This window comes from Parambassis ranga, chromosome 6 (genome assembly GCF_900634625.1).
Source record: "Parambassis ranga chromosome 6, fParRan2.1, whole genome shotgun sequence".
NCBI lineage: Eukaryota > Metazoa > Chordata > Actinopteri > Ambassidae > Parambassis > Parambassis ranga.
In genome coordinates, this window is record NC_041027.1 from 5,273,833 (window position 1) to 5,295,048 (window position 21,216).

Genomic DNA, 21,216 nt, shown 5'->3' on the forward strand with positions numbered 1-21,216 from the left:
GCTAAACTAAAACCTAAGTGACAAAATCATTTGCTTTAGACTCATACAGCAGATGAAGCAGCAGCAAAAAAAATTCAGGAATGAGACATTTACACTCTTACCATGAGTGGATTCTGAGGGTCCCAGCTGAGTGTGTGTTACATAATCTGTGCACCTCTCTCCCCTCCCCTCTTTCAGTGGTGTGATTTCAGGTCTCCTCGCTGCCTGAGCACCACCTCTGTACAGAGTAGAGTCATGATTGGATCAGTCTTCCTATTGGTGCTTTGTGTGTTGTGTCACCCTTCCCTCAGTGGTAGCCACTCCCCTGTGTGTGTGTGTGTGTGTTCGGGTGGGTAAAGGCTATCCGGCCTTGACTGTGTAGACTCTGGTCTGTCAGGTTGTGGGAGGAGGAGAAGAAGCTCCTGCAAACTTTACAAGTTAAACTATGGACCAAATGTTGGTAAGAAGATTTTTGCCTTTATTTTCAATTTAACAAATTATCATGTGTTAAAATCGTTACACTCTGTTGTATAAAAAAAGCTGTAATGCATGTGTTTTTCTTTTTTGCTTTAACTTTGCGTGATCTTTGTCCTGCAGGCAATCCCTGTGCTGGTGGCTGTTTCTATGGTGGTGGTGACACTGCTGTACTTCCTCCTGCAAGGAGAAAAGAAGAAGAAACTTCCAGTGACCCTGCTGGACCCCACAGTGAAATATCCACTCCCTCTTATACACAAACAGGTGGATTTTATTTAAACTCACAGAGAGTGCTCAATTTGTGCTCACACTCGTTTTAATATGTTCATTTTTAATGGCAATATATACAATTACAAAGACACTTATACAATGTATGGACAGAACAGTTCTGACATACTCTAACTTGCCCTGAGGGGTTTTAGTCAACAAACAGCAAATTGGAGCACTGTTTTAAAGATATATTTTGTTGATTTTACACACACACGTCTTGTACAGTACACATGTGAATACAATATATAAGATTATTTTATAGCTCTAGATAGAATGTGGGGAATAAGCAGCACTTGAATCTCCTATTTAGCAGGCACATTGCATTGTGGGTAATGTTGCTGACAAGGAAGAATAAATACATGAAACATAAAACTGCCCATCATTGTGGGCGGTGCAGTGTAATATCATATTAGTGATTCACGTTTGCATGGATGGCATGCTTTGTCCTTATTTTTGTCTTCTCTTTAATCTATTGGTGTCCTTGTGCAGGAAATCAGTCATGACACAAAGAAATTTCGGTTTGGCCTTCCATCTGGTACTCACATCCTTGGACTGCCAGTAGGTACTGAAACAGCTTTTTTATGTCTCCTCTGATATAATACTTAAAAACAAAATACAAAAATTGAGAAATGAAGATATTGTAGCAGAAGTTATCTTGTATTCAGTAGTAATCATTATCTCCAGTCATGGACACGCTGATTTATTTTTAAGCTAGGGAGCTTAAACACTGTGAAAATAACAATTCAACTACAGATCCTTAAGCTAGTGTCCACTGTTAATCATATTAGCATGATTGAAATGTGATGAAAGCAATGAAATACCTTGTTTGTGTAAATACAGCTCAACAAACATTATACAAAGCAAAGCTTGTGCCTCTTGGAACACATGTACAGGAAGAATATAGCAGTACAGAATTTACAACCAAAACTCTCTTCCAGTTTCACTGAAATATTAATACCTGTATAGATATGGAACAATAAACAGTTGAGATGCTCACAAGAGATTGTTACCAGCACAGTGCAGCCTCACCACTTCTCCTGTCTCTGTACCAGGTCAGCATGTGTACCTGTCAGCCAAGGTGAATGGCAGTCTGGTGGTCAGAGCCTACACTCCAGTTTCCAGCGATGAAGACCAAGGATATGTTGACCTTGTGGTTAAGGTAATTAAACTGAGTGATATATGGAACATAAATCCCCTTAATGTTGTATCTGTTTAATGGTGAAAGAGGTAAAAAGAATATTATAAAGAGATCATGCCCAATCTGGCAGCACACACATACATACTCTTGATCAATGGCTTGTCTACTGTATGTACCTATTAATAAATGTATTGGGAGAATTATGCCACATTGTTACATCTGAATGTGAATATGAAACCATCATGTACCTTGTCTAGGTTTACTTCAAGAACTCTCACCCATCCTTCCCAGAGGGAGGTAAGATGTCTCAGTACCTGGACAACATGGCTATTGGAGACACCATTGACTATAGAGGACCTAATGGACTCCTGGTGTACAAAGGCAATGGTAGGGTGAATCTGATTTTTCTACCTACACCAGCAGATGGCACTGTGGTATAATGTAAATCTGAACCTCTTTATAGCTGGCACACAACACAACTTAATACTGAGTGTGTCTTGTTTAAACAGGTCACTTTTCCATCCGACCTGATAAGAAGTCAGAGCCAAAGGTTCGAAAGTTCAAGCACGTTGGGATGATCGCCGGTGGAACAGGTTCATTACATTTAAATCAATTATTATGCATGTACTGTTATCAATTAAAATTGACATTTCTGCAGAAGAGATATTTGTATTATGCTCTGTAAGTGGATTGTATTTGCTTATATAGATCATATAGATCAGGACAGAAAAAGCAACAATTCTGCAAGTGTGTTTGCTTTCAGAAACATTTAATGACATTTTCTTTGCTGCCCACAGTTGACACTTTCACTTTATTGAAAAATGAACAATGACAACATGTTACCTGGCTTGTCATCTTTCCAGGTATCACTCCCATGCTGCAGTTAATCCGCAGGATCACAGGAGACCCCACCGACAACACCAAGTGCTCTCTTATATTCGCCAACCAGGTCAGATGTGTGCAGTGTGTGCTTCCCCTGTTTATCACACATAAAAGAGAAAATTATAGCTATACATAAAATCTCTTATTTGCTCCATCTCAGACTGAGAAAGATATCTTACTGATAGAGGAGCTGGAGGAGGTGAAGAAGAACCACCCTGACAAAGTTCATCTCTGGTACACACTGGACAAACCTCCGCTGGGTGAGAAGCATTTATTCAACTAATGAAACACAACTCTGAATGCATGCTAACTTTGCTACATGCTGAATATTAAACATTTTACATTTTCATTTTAACTTCCTGGGCACTTAAGGAGTCTGCATCCCCTGATGCAGACTCCTTAAGTGCCAAAAAAAAAAGTGCCAAAAGACTTGGTCCCAGCAGCAAGCAGAAATCATGTAGCTTATCAAGCAGATCATCATACAAGCTGTTTGTTATATGACTTCGCTACTAATAGTGAAGACTCAAAAATAAGTTTGTTTGATTGTAAATTCCCATGAAAAATGATTCTTGTTTAAACCAGATCAGAATGTGTGTACAGTAATCATATGAACATTGAGATATGCTTACAGCTGTAAAGGCTAATTTTATCATGCTACCACACACAAGAATATCATGTGAGTATTATTAGTGCAGTGCCAGCTGAGTAAATCTGCTGAATATTCACAGTGAGCAACCAAACAAAGACTCCTTAACTGGAGGAAAATCCCAGCCCACCAAGGACGGAGATAGCTTCAACAAGGTGTTACAGTAGCTTAGCAAAAAAACACCCCTGTCTCTTTTTGCATAATCCTTAAAGCGAGCAGAAATAAATGAGCATAAAACTGTTGCATAATCTCTACTGTTAAGGCCTTTGAACACTGTCACGTCTTCATTAGTTCCACATAGGCACTTGATCAGTATTCATTTGAAGAGGTGCACTTGCTCTTTGTTAGCAGTGTCATTATTTTGTTGCCTTGGAGGAAGAGATGACTATCAATTGGATGAAAGAGGAAGTTGAAGAAACCTCTTTACGTCTCCTTTTACATGGCTTCATTGACACTAACCAGCTTAAATCCTTTATCTTTTGCTGAAGATCAAAAACCTGCAGATTGTTTCATTATCACTGAGGAAAAAAGGACAGAATACGTCATATACTTTATGTAGCACGCTAAATACACCAAAAATTTTAACAAAAAGAATTTGAAGCATATGATTAGAAATCACTTTCTTTGATTTAGCTGGTGTGGACCTTTTCTGACTCATTGTCCTCATTCTCTAAGGCTGGAGCTACAGTTCAGGATTTGTGACCTACGACATGATCAAAGAGCATCTCCCTGTCCCATCCAGTGATGTCCTCATTGTCCTCTGTGGTCCTCCACCCATGATCCAGTATGCCTGTTTGCCAAACCTGGACAAACTGGGACACAAAACAGAAAACATCTTTGCATATTAATGTTCGTATGTGCAGAACTTTGGTATAACATCATGTTTTACCTGCAGGCATTTTCATTATTTCATGTTTTACCTTATTGTTAATAAACATTGAATGAAAATTAGTTGAAATCTGCGAGCTGCAACAATAAAGTACATTTAATTAATTTTAAATAAATGTGTTAGTAATATCTAATAATTTGTTTTTATAGATTATGGTGTGTCACGGTGCTCATTTTATGAGTACATTTTATATTGTATTATATTTTGTATTAATATTTTAGATGTCTGTAGAAGCTCTGGTTATTTTTCATTTTATTATTTAATCTGCAATATATTTTCTCTTGTGCGGCCATTCTCGGCTTCCGTAGCACCACTGCTGAGAGCCTGCAGGTTTATGGCGCTTGCTTTATGTATGCGGTGAGGCGTTCAAACTTGCATCTTATATTTCCGACGTCCAGTGAAGGCATCGTCGGCTAAGGGGCGTGTTTCTCTTCAACATGTCGGCGTAGGAGTTTCTGCCAAAAGTTTACAGTTAATATTATTCTTTGTTTGTGTTTAACAATTGTCATTTGAAGGAATATGGCGTGTAAACGAGGTGTAGACTTAGTGGAGCCGTTTCAGAGCGGGGTGGTTTGTATGTTTGTAGTTTTAGCTGCATTTATTTGCACAAATCTGCCGGTGTGTGATTGTGAAGGAATCAGTCCAGAGAGGTGTCTCGTTTGGGGTCCAGGTCTGAACGCGGACACGGTGTTACCGGTCCGACACTTCTTTATTCAGGCGGTCAATTCAAGAGGAGAAAACCTGACCCTGTCACCAGGTAAGGCATCTTATACACGGCTGAATTGGCGATCTAAATGTATTTTTTTTTAGCTAATTTAAGCTGAAATGGCAGCATATTTCTGCATATTCTTAACGACTGCTGCTAACTGACTAGCTCCATACACTTCCACTAGCTAGCTACATTTAGTTTGTGCTTGTTTTATGTTGTGCATGTTAAAATAATATCAGTTAGCTCACTACATATTTTAGGAGCTTATTTATATTGTACCTAGTGTCTTCTTGCCTTTGGAATGTGTTAAAATGGGTCTTAATTTAAGTTAAGAAAAAAAATAAACAAGTGGACTCATTTTTAAAAGAATGATTTATCTACTTGTGAACCCCTGCATCAAGATGACATTTCACTGAAATGCTATATACATGTGCTGCCCAGGTAAAGACACATTTAAGGTGAAGATAAGTCCCCTGGATAACAATGAGCACATTCGCATCCATGTCCCTCCACCTATGGACAGAGGAGACGGCTCCTTCCTGATGAGGTACCGCCTATACGGCTCTGCACAGAAGGGTCTGAAAGTCCAGGTTCTCTACCGAGATGCTGCTGTGGCCAAGTCACCCTACACGATCCAAGGTTTGCCATAATGCCAACAACTAATTCACAGCAGTTTTTGTTTATTTAAAAAGGCACAAATTATAGTTCATCGTCTGTTATCGTCTTAACTTAGTCACTATGTTAGAGGAGCTCAACACTCTGGAACTTAAGAAAACACATGCAAAACAGTAACAAATAGTGGTGCATATGATGCATGCAAATGATGTGGTGCATGCAAATGTTTCCTAAAAAACCATTGGCAGGCTATAATAAGGCAAAGGCTTAATAATCCATCCAAGAGGGTAAAATAAACCAAAACGGCGTTTGAGATTATTTTCAAAACCAACAATCAGTAGCAGACTCCAGTCACTCAAGTCACTACAGTCTAAATGTTACTCTGTTTACCTGTTGGCACTTGTTTCGAATCCTGATCATTTCTTTCATTACTCCAGGTCCAGTCTATCATGAATACTGTAATTGCCCTGAACTCAATGCCGCCACCTGGCATAGAGTCATGCAGTGCCCTGCTGAGGAGCCCCAGATTCTGGCGGACTTTAAATCTTTTCCCAACATTGACCTTCAGCATCTCAGACAGGAAGTGCCTCACAGGTTTTCAAACAGGGGAGGTCTCATTCACTACTCCATCATCAACAACCAGTTGTACCGGCGCACACTGGGAAAGTACACTGACTTCAAGATGTTCTCTGATGAAATGCTGCTGTCTCTAACAAGGAAGGTAGGGTCTGCTGTTTTCACTCAATTGTACAAAGGAGATTGCACCTGACATTATGTTGTTGCTGAATGTTTCCTCTGCTGCTGAAGGTGAGGGTACCTGATGTGGAGTTTTACCTTAATGTGGGTGATTGGCCGTTGGAGACAAGGAGGGCAGATGCTGTTCCGATCCTTTCGTGGTGTGGCTCCACAGACACACAAGACATCGTCCTTCCCACTTATGAGGTCACACATTCAACCCTGGAGACCTTGAGAGGCGTCACCAATGACCTGCTATCCGTTCAGGGAAATACAGGTAACTTACACACTTTTGAGCCACTGTGAGGTGTGCTCCAGCTGTGAAAGCTGTTAGTGTTTTTTTTGGGTCATAGCCTTTAATACAGTAGACCACAATAGTCCAAGACAAATATAGACCCTGAGCATACCATATTGAACAGACACAGTGGTGACAATATGGTGGCAAAGAGTCACTGAAAGCCTTATCATCTTCTCATAAGAACCACTAAGTGCATAATGAATAGTATTTTATTCTATTTATCCTGTTTAACAGTGTAACATTAAACAACATACATATATGTTGTATATAATAAACAATAAGTACAAGATCAATATTTAGGAACAGTTGCCCTCCATATGTGCATCCGAACAACTGTGTAATTGTTGAGTATTTTATCTAGGGGCAAACGATTGGAAACACAAATATACTGTATTTCCATACTTATTTCTCTTTTATACTTACTTCTAAATGAGACTAAAAGCAAATTCCATACTTTTCTATAGTATGTTAAAACACTGGTATTTGCAAAGAACTGACTAATAGAGTTTTGGTAGTAAGAATATTTAATATAATATGGGTCAATATTTTAAGGACTGAAAGATCTTTTTACCTTTATTGTTGTAATGTTTATATTTTAACCAGGCCAATTACACACTGACACACAAATGATTACAAAAAAATAAAGCAGGGAAAACTCCTATTATGTTCCTGTCAGCAGGAGCTTAACATGCTTTTCAGGTTCTCCACGGTGTGTGTGTGTGTATGTGTTTGTTTTACCCTCTGGATTTGTTTTATAATCAGACAAGTGTGACAATGGGCAATTAATACATAATGTTTGACTAAAGAGTCATAAGATGTTACCACCCTCACCTTAGGCTTAATCTCACTGCTGTTGGGTCTGCTGATCTACTTCCTTAAGTCTTAAAAATTGCATTCCTAGTGTTGATATTTCTAATATTTGTAGAAGTACCTCAAATGTCTTTGAGCCTTTCAGACCCCATATTCCTCACATTTCTTGTGTTTTTGGTAATATTTGGTCAACCCTCTACCAGGGCCTCTGTGGGCTAATAAAACTGAGCGGGCATTTTTTCGTGGTCGGGACAGTCGGGAGGAGCGTCTTCAGCTGGTCTCTCTGTCCAAGAAAAACCCGGAGCTGCTGGATGCCGGCATCACAGGGTGGTTCTTCTTCAGAGACCGAGAGAAACACGTTGGCAAAGCACCACTTGTGGGATTCTTTGACTTTTTCAAGGTGAAGAACTAGTACAGATGTTATTTATAAATTTAAATCAGGCCTTTTCAAAAATAAAAATATGAATGGAGACAATGTGTAATATCCATGTATAATTACTCCTTTTTGACAAAAACAATGACGACTTGCCTTCTTCTTGCAGTACAAATACCAGGTGAACATGGATGGAACAGTGGCTGCATATCGCTTTCCTTATCTGATGCTTGGAAGCAGTCTGGTTTTGAAGCAGGACTCGCAGTATTATGAACACTTCTACAGTCAGTTGAAGGGGGGCACTCACTACATTCCTGTGAAGAGAAACTTGTCTGACCTTTTGGAGAAGATCAAATGGGCCAAAGAGAATGATGCTGAGGCACAAGAGATTGCCAGATCTGGCCAGGCAGCGGCCAGAGAGCTGCTGCAACCCAGCAGGCTGTACTGTTACTACTACAAAGTGCTGCACTTGTACTCAAAGCGACAGGCAGGACGGCCAACACGGCACGCTGACATGGAGCTGGTGCCTCAGCCAAATGACCACACTGCCTTATGTACCTGTGAGCGTAAAAAAGAAGCTGCTATGAAGGATGAACTATGATGCATGTATAGCAGTGGACCCGTAATGGTCACTGAAAACATTCCAGATGTAGTGAAGATGTTCCTGGTGCACACAGAGATGTTCATTTCACAGTTTACAATTGACAAATGCTTTTATTTTGACAGGAAGTGGTAGGAGTGAAAACATTCAAAAAAACATTTCACTGTTGAGCTTAATGACAAATAATGTCAGTCACTTTTATTGTCGTGTTGTTTCTCTTATATCTTGTAAAATGTTAGAAGAAATCCGAACACAGTAAATGTGCCTTTTCATTGGATATTTATATACAGTATTGTAATATGTAGTTATGTCTTAATAAAATCATATTTTTGGACAGTACTGGAAAGATTTCATTGAATTATTAAAATTATTTAATTTTAGTTTTTTATATATATGTATATTCCACACAGTACGTTAAGCTAAGCTAAGGTAAAATTTTCTGCTTTAGCTTTTAGCATGCTGAGGTGGACAGCAGTTTTTCAGGAATTGGTTACAGAGATACAAAGCTACCAATCATTTCAGTAAAACTCTCTTGCAAATCATTGTCCAGACATTGTGCCAGTCCATTAGCTACTTGTTTTATTGTTATTGTGCTACAAAATTCACATAAATTAACCATCTGGGAACCTTAATGTATGTACAAAAGAAGCATGGATATAGTCAACACTGCAAATTGCCCAAAACTATGTTTACAGTTAGAATTTAAACATTAGGCATTACAATGCAATAAGACAGTCACAATTAGTTTCTAATAATGACTAGTAAAAAGCTTAACCAAAATGAACATTCTTCATTTAAACTGTGTACATTTGTGTCCTTGTTGTAAAGATCCTGCAGCAACAACTTTAAGACAATGTCAAATTTACACTTTGAAGAGCATTCATACATCTGTTTCTCACTTGAGCAGCTGTTGCACCCAAAGCCAACCACGCTTTACACAAACAGTTAACATGTATGACATGAAAAAAGGTTTAATTGGTTTCAGTTTCTGAACCAGTCTCTGACCTCTTCTATACAGCTCCTGCAGAATCCCTCAGTTCAATGGTAGCATGTGAGACAGAACATGAATATGTGTCAAGACATTGGCGGTTGTAGAGTACATATCTAGCCATACTATTATCGCTATACTGTCTGATAACATACAAATAATGAATTCATTTGGCCTGTGTTCTGCTGTCAATCAGTTTCAGGACCCTGGCATGTGCTTCAATGTGACACTGCCATGGCCATCTTATATTCTGTGCTGGTTCAGCTGAATCTAATCATAAGTGTGAGGGGGTCATCATTTTTTCTGGTGACAATTGCCTGCATCATTCCTGAAGGTGTGTGAAGATACCTCGAGCCTTTGAAGAAGTTTTCAATCAAAGCACGGTCGATCTTGTTGCATTTTTCCCTGGCCGCCTCAAAGTTGTTGCTGAGGACGCCATAGATATTCTCCTTGTCGTTGTTCTTCCCAAAGAACAAGAAGAGGGCGTAGCAGTCCTTACCGATTGAAGTGCAGAAGTCCACCATTTTCTCGTACGTGTTTTTGTTGCTGGATTCCATGTGGGCCATCTGGAGAGACTCGCTGCAGGCCTCCAGGGCGCTCACTTCGGTCTCCTCCCTCTCAGGCAGTTGCAGGACCTGCACAGCTATCTGGATTTTAGGGTTTTTGGTAGGCTTCTCCAGCTTTGCCCAGACCCAGTCAGCTCCCAACAGGACACGCTGCTCTGGTGTCATGGCTGTGCAGTTGAAGGTGTCTGTCAAGTTGAGGTTGACGCTTTGAGTGATGTAGGTCATCAGGAAGACCTGTCAGAGGACAGTGTGTTTTAATGCATTACTGAAAAGTAGATTTAATGCCGATCAAGTCTGATGTGGTAGCTACTGTACCTGAGTAAGCACCTCAGAGCTCGGGTGGAACTTGTTCTCCGGGTCTTTGAAGGCAAGGTACTCCTGTGTTCTGCATGAGGCAGCAGAAAGGCAGTCGCAGAAAAGAGGAATGAAATCATTGGGCTTGACAGAGGGGGGTTTTTTCAGTGTGGCGAAGATGCATGGTCGGGGGGTCAGGTCCTGATGGGGAGGCGGTTGTTTGGGTGAGCCATTTTTAAAAGAGGAGATGAATTTGCCGTTATTCTGGCCCATGCTGGACTGATGATGGAGGGCAGGCGGTCAAAGGCTCGTCTCTCTGATACACTGAAAACAATTGATCCTGATGCAGTGTCAATTTTTTTATCATTGGTAACAATTGACTCTCATGTTAGTTTTGAACAAATAAAACTACCATTTGTATTCTTTCTTAGAGTGACTTTGAATTTTTGGTACAACAATGCAATAGATTACCAAAATGAATAAAAATGCCTGGTAGAACATTATTTATAGATCAATACACTCACCAGAATGGGACTAGGATTCCCTCCAGTTCCAAGTCCACTACCTGCCCTCTGCTCCTGTTCACTGCCCTGCTGAGAGACACAGTGTCTGTTCCTTTATGTGAAGCTCAGTCTTCAGGTGTCCTAATGTGTGCAACACTTTTAGTAGAATAAAGAGCATTTTCTATCCGAGGGGAGTTCCTGCTGACACTGTCAGCATTGGGTGCGGTTTTTTGGAACTTGTCTAAATTCAGTAAGTCAACAAAAGACTCATCTTACCAGATAAATGACTAGGGTAGCCCTGAGGCATTTGATGGGTAAACAAATTGCTTAACTGTCTCAGAGAGAACTGTCAATAAGAACATGTAGGTTGGGTCAGCTGATTCTGGTTTGGCTCTAGATTAGCAAATGAAAGGTAAGTTTCACAATCAATTTATGAAAGCATAGTGTATTTTAGTACATAAACTGTTGTGTGTTCTTTTCACATACATGTGTTCACCAATCAGAAGATCCAGTTTATCAGAGTTTTTTGAGTTTTATTTTTTTTTTCAACCATATATCAGACTGCATTCATTTGTGCAGTTGCATGTATATTTTATAAAACTAGATTTAGAATTTCCTTAAATTGATGGGGTCAGTACATCAACACACATTTAAAACAGTTCAGCTGGGCATGTGTATTCATAGCATTTTGATATAGGGGAGAAAATGAACCATAATTAGTTTTACTAAAGCATAAGATCTAATAAAACCACATTAAAGAAACACACAAAAAACGACAGAATTAACTGAAATAGTAATGAAAAAAACTAGACTTTGTAGGAAACAAAAACAAAACTAAAGCTAACTTAAATAAAATAAAAACATCCTTGTTACCTTTGGTCAAATCTGCATCATTATGTGTAGTGTTTGTAATACACATCTCACAACCTCACCCACACACCCCCACCAATAAAAATAGACTATTAATAAAATAAATAAGCATAAAACCTTGTATATGCTAACAATGCAACAAATTAATGAATAAAACTAAGCTAAATAAATAGTGTAATAATATTAAACGAGATAATAACATCGCCTTATGATGACCTTCTTGATAAACAGCTGCTTATTTGTGCTGATCTGTACAAACACAGAAAGGTTAGCCAAAGCATTAGCATTGTAGGTTTTTAAAATTTGATTAAAGTAACTTCAAATTTCTCCTGGATTCAAAAATAAACATTCTCTCTGTAACAAACTGTAAAAGTAATTGTTTCACTAACACTGCAGCCTGTCAGAGCTCAGTGGTCCCATCTCTTACACACTTTACACACAAAGAACAACATCACCAAGTCACCGCATGCTACAAATGCTCTGATGACACACTGTCACAACAAGTTTCTCACTCAAACAATGGTGCTCTGACCTCAAAATGGAATGTGAACAAAATAACGCGCACACACTATAGGTGTGTCATGATATTTTGTAACCAAGACATTTAAAAGTTAAATAGTGGTATTTTGGTAATAAAGCACATATTGTAATACAATGTGAACGATCCAGTACCTCTTAAATCATTTCAGTGTGTTTGTGTTTGGCTTTGTCACAGTAGATTACGGTAAAGCACCTCAACGCTGTTACCCACCACTGCTACCACAGCATGTGGGGACTGATAGATATCACCATAATAAAGTTATTGTGAATTCTTTTGGCCTTTATAATGGTGTAGTGACAGTCTGATATCATGACAGCCCTAAGTACATAGACTGATTCTCACCTGCATTCACTAATAGTTTGTCAATCAGGGAGGCATTTTAAATATATTTATACTCAACAAACTACACCAAAGAGGTCATTGTTTTTGTCGCCCAACCACCCCACTACGACATACAAACATTCTGCTGTAATTAAACCCATCCATTGTGCTCCCTCTTCCCCCTCTCTTTTTCCTAATATTATCATCTCTAATAAAATCAGTCTAACCAAAATCACACATAACAGTGTCATCCCACTGTAAAAGTAGTGTGAAACACTGCTCACACCCTGAATAAGCACCGCTGCCGTCCGGCGGCAAACTTTTAAAATTCGCACCACTGCACTAACTAACACAGCCCTGATCTTTTGTGTTTACTATATATATATATATATATATATATATATATATATATATATATATAGGTTAGAGTCAGGAGTTAATGTTGTGTGTTATGGTGTGGTTACCCTTACATATTGTCATTAAAATCTTATTACCATTCATACAGACAGTATTGATCATTAAAGGGTACATTGCATAGGGAAACAAGAAAAGCAAAAAATAAAACAGTTTTCAATGGCTTATAAGTAGCAGTCCCATATCTTCCATATCTACAGGTGTTACACGAGGTATCAGCGGCTAGTAGAAGTAGTGACCAGCTCCACAGCGCAGTGTTAGGCTGGGACCTGAGGTACGGTTCAGCTGTGAGAAAGGTGGCTGCAGGATTCTGCAGTGGATGAACGGCATCCGTCTCCATCCTTTAAACCAGCGCCGTCTGAGACCGCCTCATCTCCTTCCGCATCTCATCTCGGCTGAGCAGGTACTGGAAGCAAAGCACGATGGGAGTGGTAGCGGGTTAGTCGATGTTTGCTGCTGACCTGGGATCATCTGATTGTTGTCACATGAGGTTTTTTTCCTTCATGTGAAGTTGCATGATTCAGCTTTAAAGCTGCAACATCATGTTTATGACAAAGGAGGGAATGGTCAACCTAATACCATCCAAATGCTACACAGACTTTCAGTTTAGATCAAAGGAAGAACTGATCCCAGGTCATATTATGTCAGCTGACACCTTTAACTCTCCACAAAAAAAAAGTATCAGTGTGGTCTAGTTAGCTTAGCACACAACAGTAAACAGTAAAGCAACCAGCACATCTGTAGCTCACAAAGTAGGAATTGTTACAAATTATGGAAAATGCAATTATTGTGGTCTTGCTTGAAAATAAAATGTAATGCCAAAGATCAAACCAACAGCCACTTGATCATCTAAGCCCAGCTTAGCATAGTTTAGCTTAGCATAAAGCTAGATGCAGGGGTAAATTCAGGCTGTCTCAGCTAGGAAAAATTATTTCTAGCACAATAACTTAAAGATATAATTGATTTATAACTGACTTGTGAGGCAACATGACAATCCAGCAATCATGGTGTGTTTAAAGCTGAATAACTGACTGATCTTTTCCCCTTTTTTTAAAAAAAACCTAAATACTAAGCAAAGCTTTTGAGAAAGGTCAGAAGAACATACTTTTTTGCCATTAATATCATCTTATAATCATCAGCTTTTAATTCTGTTTCTAAATGTCAAAACTGAAGCAGAACTTTTCAAATATTTTTGTGACATTTGTTCTAATTTCTTTGTCACGATCTCAGTGCATCTCTGCTGTGAGAGATCCAGTGTTTGCTTACGTCAAAGCCTTGGGGTTCAGTTACTAACTTGAGCAAACAGAACAGCAGAACAAAGGCATCTGCTCAACAAGAAGTAATAAAAACAGGAAGTAGCAGCAAGAGGGTTTCACACTAGCAGTCAATAGTGTTCAGTCTCATTTATATACAGATATGTGGTGTTTTAATGGTGTTACTCTCTAATAATCTGCAGTTTTCCATCTGAGTGACTCAAACTTCTGTTAGAACAGACAGCAGGCAGTTACCCAGTGAGTGAATCAACTGCACCAGTCATTAATCAGCAGCCTGTGTGTGTGTGTGTGTGTGTGTGTTGGTGCTTACTGTGAGGTTGTTGATGCTTTCAGAGAGAGCTTCTATTTGCAAAATGGTATCCTCTGCGATCGCCATCTGTAACACGCACACACACACAAACAAAAAGATGTCTTATGAAGCCACTATTAGACATATACTCTTACTCGTGATTTTAACCTTGACATATACATCGTGTGCTTTACGTTACTTAGTGAAAGAATGAGGATTGTACCTGCAGCTGCATACTGAGCCAAACATGCATTTGCCATGTCACCTTTAACGGGTTACCATGGTGATGGTCATCAGCTCGGCCTGCTCAGCTGAAGGGGAAGCTGGTGTGATAAACGGCCATGATGGTAAAGATGATGATGATGATGAAAGCAGGTTAGTGGTTGATGCAAGTTACGGAGGCATGCTGCTCCACAAAGCAGCGCGGCACCTTGTCATCTCAAAGTTAGGTCATTCTCTTGATATTTGTGATTGGCATCGATTTAATGTGATGTTGTACAATCAAAATAAATACGTATATAAGGACACGCACCATTTGTCTGCATCTACTCTGTAGAAAGAAGCAGCCAACATTACACACATATGATTTAGTTTATTAAATGATCTGACATTTACAGGACCAGGTGTAAGCTCTCTTTAGCAGGTTCTTTTTGCTATAAAAATACTATTACAGTCAAATATGAAAATAACAGTACAAAACTCATCACCTCAGGTTTCAAACAAAACATGCTTTACTATTTGTCTGCAGTGACATAAATATTAAATAAAATCCCCCTCTATAATTATTATGCAAATATTGCACAAGTTCATGTTATAGAACTGAATTTGGTTAGAAAAATCAAAGGTGTATATGATGTGACACATATAAAATTGTCTAATGGTGGCGCACAGATGTTACAACAATTGCTTAATACTGTACAACAAGAGATGTCCGTATGTACTGTATGGAAGTGATGTCACAGGAATCCAGAGAGACGCTGTGTTCTCTCAGGATGAGTTAGGTCATGGCACAGGTCGGAGGCTGAGGTTGGGTTAGATAGGCATCTGAAATCAATATACTTCAAGTGTGCTTGATTCATTGTCTCAGAACGCCCTGCAGCATGACAAGCAGCCGACTGTGAAACAGCCAGGCGGGTTTATGTGGGCGTCTCTTTCAAGAGTAAGGCACAGGGTTGGGTGATGGGCGGGGCTTTAAGGAGCAGGAAGGAGAGGGGATGGGCTGAGGTATTAAGGGCTGCAAGCAAAGGAAGCAGAGTAGTAGCAGAGATAGCTGATTGGCTGATAGAAACTGTGACGCCATGGTTGTCCATGGTGTCAATACAGTATCGCCATGTTGTTATCACGGCTGTTGTCATGGAGATGAGTCGGCTCTGCTGTCCTCAAACCCCACCTGCTCCCTGGAGCGGTCAGGCTCTCGGTCCAGGATGGGGCTCAGGCCTCTGAAACCGGCGTAGGGGCGCATCTGCACCCCGTTCACCAGGGACTGTCCTGACAGAGGCAAGGATGACTCGATGGGACAAACGTAGTCTGTGGAGTCATCTGGTCGTCTTCTCCTTAGGTGTGTCAAGTTAGAGAAGCCCAACTTCCTAGGCTGCAGTGAAAAAAATAACATGTCAGTGTGCATAATTTGATCAGCCTTGTGAAGCTATTATTGTTTGCACACAGGAAGAAAAATTGTGGTGTTAGAAATGCTGAGGTCACCAGTGAGAGATACGTTTGAATAACAACTAACAACTAACACAACTAGCATTTTGGTATCTAATTTTTCACTTAGTTCAGTTTACACCAGCAAAATATATTATTTATCTGTGTCTTTTATCTGTTATGATAAAAGATGTTAAGATATGTCTTCTTCCTGTTGTGCATATGAGTAATATGTGGCTTCTAAAAATGTCTCTGCTAAGCTTGCTCTTGCTGACAAAAACCACAGTGATATCATCACAAAGTAGTATTGGAGGAAATGCACACACACATGTTCACACTTAAATCCATTTTTTGTGTGTTTGTAGACTCAAAGTGTATTGAGCATACCGGCTTATTTTGGTCCACACAACCATCCACATAAATATTTACTGCACATGTAGTATCTTAAGAAATTTAAAATCCAAGTGGCCAAGGTTATAAATGGGTCAACTGCAAGTGTGAATTGTGTTTTATGGTGGATTCCATTTTTCTCCAGCAGAGCATAGAGGGACTTAGAGCTGAGGCTGCAGCTGATGGCTGAGTCTTAAAGCAGTCCGGGTTTACTCTGCTCTCACAGGCTTAAACACACCGAAGGGGCTCAGAGATTAAACTGAGCTGACACACCGAGGTCCCACTGCGGATTAAGGTGCTTTCTTTAACACAGGCAGGAAGAGGGGACGAGTTACTGTGTGTGTGTGTCTTATAATTCAGCATTATGTTGCCTTTGTAATAGTCTGTTTTTTAGTATTTTCGTACCTTGACTTTAGCTGTGATGCTGAGTGGAGTGTATCCCGCCGCCTCCATGTACTCTCTCTTCTCCTGCTGAGCCTGTACTCCCACTAGGTTGTTGAAATTGGTATTTAAATGGCGTCTCAGCAGTGTTTTTTGAGTAGCAATGTTCAACAGCATGGCCAGCGTGTCAGAGTTAAACCGAGGTTCTAGCATCTGTTGGAAGACACATCATGTTGAGTACTTTTTTTTGTCTTTTTGATCCATTATCTATATAATGACATGCACTCACTATGAGACCACCATGCACGCCGCTGCCCCTCAGGTTTGGTGCATACTCTGCCAAATCCACAGATCTCAACCACTCCATTACTCTGTGGTTGGACCACTGGACTACTTCATTGGGAGTAAACTGACTCTGAAACATACAAGGTCACAAAAAGCAGGTATATAAATTAGTCCAAATCTTTAAATCAGGCAGCAAAGGACAAAAATATAATGAAAAGCAACAATTGTTATGTTCACAATAATACTAGATAAATAGGAGCTCACGCAGTCATACCTCGTTGCCGGGCCTGCGTTTGAGGCAGTTAGGGTTGAATTTATTGACATGGAGAACATGTATGGCGCACTTGATGCTTAGGTGATGCAGCTGACTGGTCACTTTGAGGAATAACAAGTCATTCTAAGATGGAGAGAAGAAAAAGATGAATGCACAACTATTGGGAGGAAACGTTTGGTGGATCACACAATTGAACACAAGTGCTCATGAAGACTTTACACTGGCTGTTCAACGTCTTTAGTTCTAAACTCACCACAGTGAGGTACTGCAGCACCTGTCCATCCACTCTGCTTTCATTAAACTGGTCTTTGTACTGAGGAAGGCCGATATCATCAAGCCAACCTGGAACAAAAAATACATGTGAACACATAATTAAGCACACAATAGGGTTTTTTTGTGTGTGTGTGTGTGTGTGTGTGTGTGTGTGTGTGAAAGTGACTAATGCTTCAGTACATACGAGTGACCCAGATGTAATCCAGCTCTGCAGATTTCTCCACTGTTTTGCTGCTTATTGTCTTGATAGACAATTGTAGCTTCTTCCTGTGGAGTGGATTCTTCATTGTCAGTTCCTGCAGACAGAAACAAAAATGACTGACTTCAACTGGCCAAAGATTTGTTACATTATAACTGCTACAGATAGGGTGAATTATCTAATTAATCCTGATGAGACAGAAAGGTTGGGGGTGTTAGGTGTCCAATGTTACAGCGTTAAAGGAGCAGAGACAGGCGTAACAAAAGGCCAAAGAGATAGACAGCAGCAACTGTCACAGGTAGACCTGAGAAATAGAGTAGCGTTATCTGATGGAAGCCAGGTTGTTCCATCAGATAATTGTCTGTTAAAATGCATGTGTGTACCTTCTCGAGGTCTTGTGGGGTGGCTGACAGCAGAGTCTGACCGCTGGTGACCCACTGGCGAGCCAGGATGCCGTACTGACCAAGCCCAATGTCCTCCAGCCAGTCACACACCTGCTCTGTGCTCCACTTAGCAAACGGTGTCTTCAGGTCTCTGAAACATCAAAAAGAAAAGCAGGTTTTAATGAATCCCCTCTTGTGTTACTACCAATGTGCACAAGCTGGTGTATGTATGTAGGTGTACCGTGTTTTTCCTGAATGAGCCAGCCGAGGTCCAGCTGTAGCTCTGAAGCCGCCCCTCTTGAACTCTCCCAGCTCGGGGTCGTGAACCTGCACAGGACTACCTGACTGACTGCGGCGGATCCTGCACATAGCAGAAATACTGATGAGTGTGTCCAGAAAAATGGAAAGCAGCATACTGTAAGTGTAAGAGCAGCCATCGACTTACTTCCCCCAGAGTTTCTTAATGCCCCTGTGAGTCTTCCTGTTCTCTGGTGAGACAGGGGACTGTTGTCCAGAGTCCACTCCTGAGGACAGTGGGGACTGGTCTGACAGGATGCTGTCCTCCAGCTTCTCTGATCGCCCTGCCAAACAAAACATTAGTTAATGATGCTGCACTAAACTGAGGAGACTATGGAGCCCAAAGTAGATGTAATTTTTAATTAAATAATAAACCACTAGTTGAAAAGCACAATATTTTTAGTAACCTAGTAGTTATGACAGTTTAGTTTCATTCCAGCTCCTATTTAAGCCTACAGTGTATTATGTTTTAAAAACTTTTTTAGACTACCAAGTGCAAGCCCTGGTGCATCCTGGGTATGAAAGTTGACTGCAAGGCTGCAGAAAAGGGTACAAACAAATACAACAACCACAAGGAGACACTTAGAAAGACAATGTATGACAAAAAGGAAAAATACAACAATAAGGTGGTAGAAAATGACCACAAAGACACACTAAAATGTGTAAACAAGTCAAAAGACAGGGTTTAAAATAGCTAGCAATAACTACACAAAAATGTAACTACTGGATAGGTACAAAGACACACAAAACACTAGAAGTTAAAAACAACCAGGAGTCAAAAATATAGGAAATAACCACAAAGAGGAGCAAAGAAGGACTGAAGCAACATGACACCTAGACACACAGCACTATTGCTGAAAGTAAAACAAGTCAAATACAAAGACTGAACACAACGATTTCATTCTGGAGGAGCATTTACAATGCTTATGTCTAGGGGCCCATTGTACACTATCTAAAATTAAAGATGGAACAAATTTCCTAAAATCTCCTTAGCACTTAGAATGATGTAAAAAAGAGCAATAAAATGCCATGAAACTACTAAGCACTAAACAGAACAACACTGTTGGAGTATCGGTTATTATGCTCCTCAACAGGTACAAGTGCACAGTAGGGTGGCAATTTAATACCCACCAACATCATAGAGGTCATGTTTTCCAGGAGATCCTGAGGCAGAGGGAGGGTTAGTGAAGTGAGAAAAAAAGCAAGCAGAAGCCAGTATTAGTCACTTCTTCAGGTAACATTGCAAAGCAGCCACATGCAAATCTGCAGTCAAACAGACGCAGGCTGAATACAGAAACTCAGCCAGGATTCTATGTTTTTAGTGTAAGGTAAAGGGACACCTATGCTGACCAAAAGTGAAATCTGAACATCAGAGTATCTTCCTGGAAGAGTTTATTCAAGGTGGTACTAGAAACTCACACAATAGGAGTACTAATGCTGATGCTAACTAAAGTGTATGAAGTATTATTTTACTCATGTTTACTTGGAGCACTTGCATGACTTTCTCCTTTTATGTGAATATCCGGCTTTGGTCTGTCAGTGAATGTGGGCTGGGAGAGGGTGTGAGGCCGAGGATAGGAGGGGGATGGATGTCAAGTTGCATCCTTGTTTGTTTACTCTGGGTTGTCTGCACACAACCTTAAGGCCCTGTGATTACCCTTCTTCTTTAAGCACCGGCTTTGTGTAGGCAGATATACTACACTGTGTGCTTATTAGCTTCAAGTGTGTGTTAGCTTCAGCAAATGCTGATGCGAGAGAGCCGGGCTTTATCACTGATAGCTCCCTGAGTCATGAGGGAGTTCACATAATCCTGGCTTTAAAACATCTTGATCCAGAGTGAAAACAGCTACTCATCCTGAATCTGAGGTTTCGCTGTGACCCAGAAAATCATGTTTTTTATTTGTCTGTCAGAAGATGTAGCTAAAACACTAAAGTGTGTTTCAGTGTTGACATTGGAGTTTTTATGTGAGCATACAGTACCTAAAGCCGGAGCACTGGCACTCCTGCAGCGAACTGCAGCGAGAACACAAACAAGGAAAAGAGCAAAGCAGACAAGAGGAAGAGAAAAAGGAGGAGGCAGTTGGAGCAAAGTTAGTCCAGAAAGTGTTATTTAGCATTTATAGTTTAGTGCTTTTCTTGTTAAATGACCTCTTTACTCATTTTGACAAGTTTTTGCTACACCTAGCTGCTGGCTTAGCTTGGCACGAAGGCTAGAAACAGGTGGGAACAGCTATGGTGTTTGATTGATGAGATTGTGCCCCAGATGAGCCATATGACATATGCAGTGAAGTTCAGCACTTAAATTGATGGTCAACATTTCTTTATTGCCAGATAACTGACAAGTCAGCCCTCTCTGAAGCCTTTATTCAGTGGTCCTCTATGTTCGCCTCAAGACGTCTTGGAAGGCCAGTCCTACAGGAGACCCTGGACCATCCATGACATGTTAACTGATGATTGCTGCTCTCCAAAACCTCTACAAACTTATTTTGCCCAGCCAGGCCATGCAACTCCAAACAAGGTGAGCAGGGAGCTTAACAGGTGCTGCAGTAGGTGCTTTCCATCTTTGTGCCAAGCTAAGCTAATTTTAGAAGCTAGATGAGTCTTCATATTT

At 40.2% G+C, this 21,216-nt stretch overlaps 4 protein-coding genes across 5 annotated transcripts in view; 2 read left to right on the plus strand and 2 right to left on the minus strand.

Annotated features, from left to right (window-relative positions):
• Window positions 1-332: 332 nt before the first annotated feature.
• On the plus strand, window positions 333-4,282 carry cyb5r2 (cytochrome b5 reductase 2). Its single transcript, XM_028408244.1, has 9 exons — window positions 333-439; window positions 577-717; window positions 1,213-1,285; window positions 1,776-1,882; window positions 2,119-2,248; window positions 2,371-2,454; window positions 2,725-2,810; window positions 2,904-3,003; window positions 4,065-4,282. Exons 1-9 carry the CDS (start codon window positions 425-427, stop codon window positions 4,235-4,237), a joined length of 909 nt encoding a protein of 302 aa, XP_028264045.1. The 5' UTR covers window positions 333-424; the 3' UTR covers window positions 4,238-4,282.
• A 421-nt stretch (window positions 4,283-4,703) lies between these two features.
• Window positions 4,704-8,486, plus strand: poglut3 (protein O-glucosyltransferase 3). Its single transcript, XM_028408143.1, has 6 exons — window positions 4,704-5,035; window positions 5,429-5,626; window positions 6,040-6,323; window positions 6,410-6,614; window positions 7,649-7,845; window positions 7,988-8,486. Exons 1-6 carry the CDS (start codon window positions 4,798-4,800, stop codon window positions 8,417-8,419), a joined length of 1,554 nt encoding a protein of 517 aa, XP_028263944.1. The 5' UTR covers window positions 4,704-4,797; the 3' UTR covers window positions 8,420-8,486.
• Window positions 8,487-9,046: 560 nt separating this feature from the next.
• Window positions 9,047-11,119, minus strand: rep15 (RAB15 effector protein). 2 transcript variants are annotated; one of them, XM_028407392.1, is made up of 3 exons: window positions 10,792-11,119; window positions 10,289-10,607; window positions 9,047-10,207 (listed from the first exon to the last, which is right to left on the minus strand). In XM_028407392.1, the coding sequence occupies exons 2-3, from the start codon at window positions 10,538-10,540 to the stop codon at window positions 9,668-9,670; spliced, it is 792 nt and encodes a 263-aa protein (XP_028263193.1). In that variant the 5' UTR covers window positions 10,541-10,607; window positions 10,792-11,119; the 3' UTR covers window positions 9,047-9,667. The 2 variants fall into 2 exon arrangements, with proteins under 2 accessions (XP_028263193.1, XP_028263192.1); XM_028407391.1 differs by having other exon boundaries at window positions 10,289-10,591; window positions 10,792-11,118.
• Window positions 11,120-12,887: 1,768 nt separating this feature from the next.
• The window catches only part of ppfibp2b (PPFIA binding protein 2b), a 58,726-nt gene continuing 50,397 nt past the window's right edge, over window positions 12,888-21,216 (minus strand). The window contains exons 18-28 of the mRNA XM_028407389.1: window positions 18,754-18,889; window positions 18,550-18,669; window positions 18,309-18,459; window positions 17,911-18,022; window positions 17,707-17,795; window positions 17,454-17,576; window positions 17,184-17,309; window positions 16,919-17,107; window positions 15,870-16,070; window positions 14,501-14,566; window positions 12,888-13,322 (exon numbers count right to left, since the gene is read on the minus strand). Of these exons, the coding sequence (XP_028263190.1) occupies window positions 13,260-13,322; window positions 14,501-14,566; window positions 15,870-16,070; window positions 16,919-17,107; window positions 17,184-17,309; window positions 17,454-17,576; window positions 17,707-17,795; window positions 17,911-18,022; window positions 18,309-18,459; window positions 18,550-18,669; window positions 18,754-18,889 (1,376 nt within the window). The 3' untranslated portion in view covers window positions 12,888-13,259. The remainder of the gene's footprint in view (window positions 13,323-14,500; window positions 14,567-15,869; window positions 16,071-16,918; window positions 17,108-17,183; window positions 17,310-17,453; window positions 17,577-17,706; window positions 17,796-17,910; window positions 18,023-18,308; window positions 18,460-18,549; window positions 18,670-18,753; window positions 18,890-21,216) is intronic.

What these genes read in the sequence shown, in the direction of transcription:
- cyb5r2 (XM_028408244.1), top strand. An exon ending in ATGTTGACCTTGTGGTTAAG is followed by an intron (nt 1,883 to 2,118) that starts GTAATTAAACTG and finishes TACCTTGTCTAG; the next exon opens with GTTTACTTCAAGAACTCTCA. An exon ending in CTCTTATATTCGCCAACCAG is followed by an intron (nt 2,811 to 2,903) that starts GTCAGATGTGTG and finishes GCTCCATCTCAG; the next exon opens with ACTGAGAAAGATATCTTACT.
- poglut3 (XM_028408143.1), top strand. Translation starts at nt 4,798, where the DNA reads ATGGCGTGTAAACGAGGTGTAGACTTAGTGGAGCCGTTTCAGAGCGGG. An exon ending in GTCACCCTACACGATCCAAG is followed by an intron (nt 5,627 to 6,039) that starts GTTTGCCATAAT and finishes TCATTACTCCAG; the next exon opens with GTCCAGTCTATCATGAATAC. An exon ending in GATTCTTTGACTTTTTCAAG is followed by an intron (nt 7,846 to 7,987) that starts GTGAAGAACTAG and finishes TTCTTCTTGCAG; the next exon opens with TACAAATACCAGGTGAACAT.
- rep15 (XM_028407392.1), bottom strand. Translation starts at nt 10,540, where the DNA reads ATGGGCCAGAATAACGGCAAATTCATCTCCTCTTTTAAAAATGGCTCA. An exon ending in GCTCTGAGGTGCTTACTCAG is followed by an intron (nt 10,208 to 10,288) that starts GTACAGTAGCTA and finishes GTCCTCTGACAG; the next exon opens with GTCTTCCTGATGACCTACAT.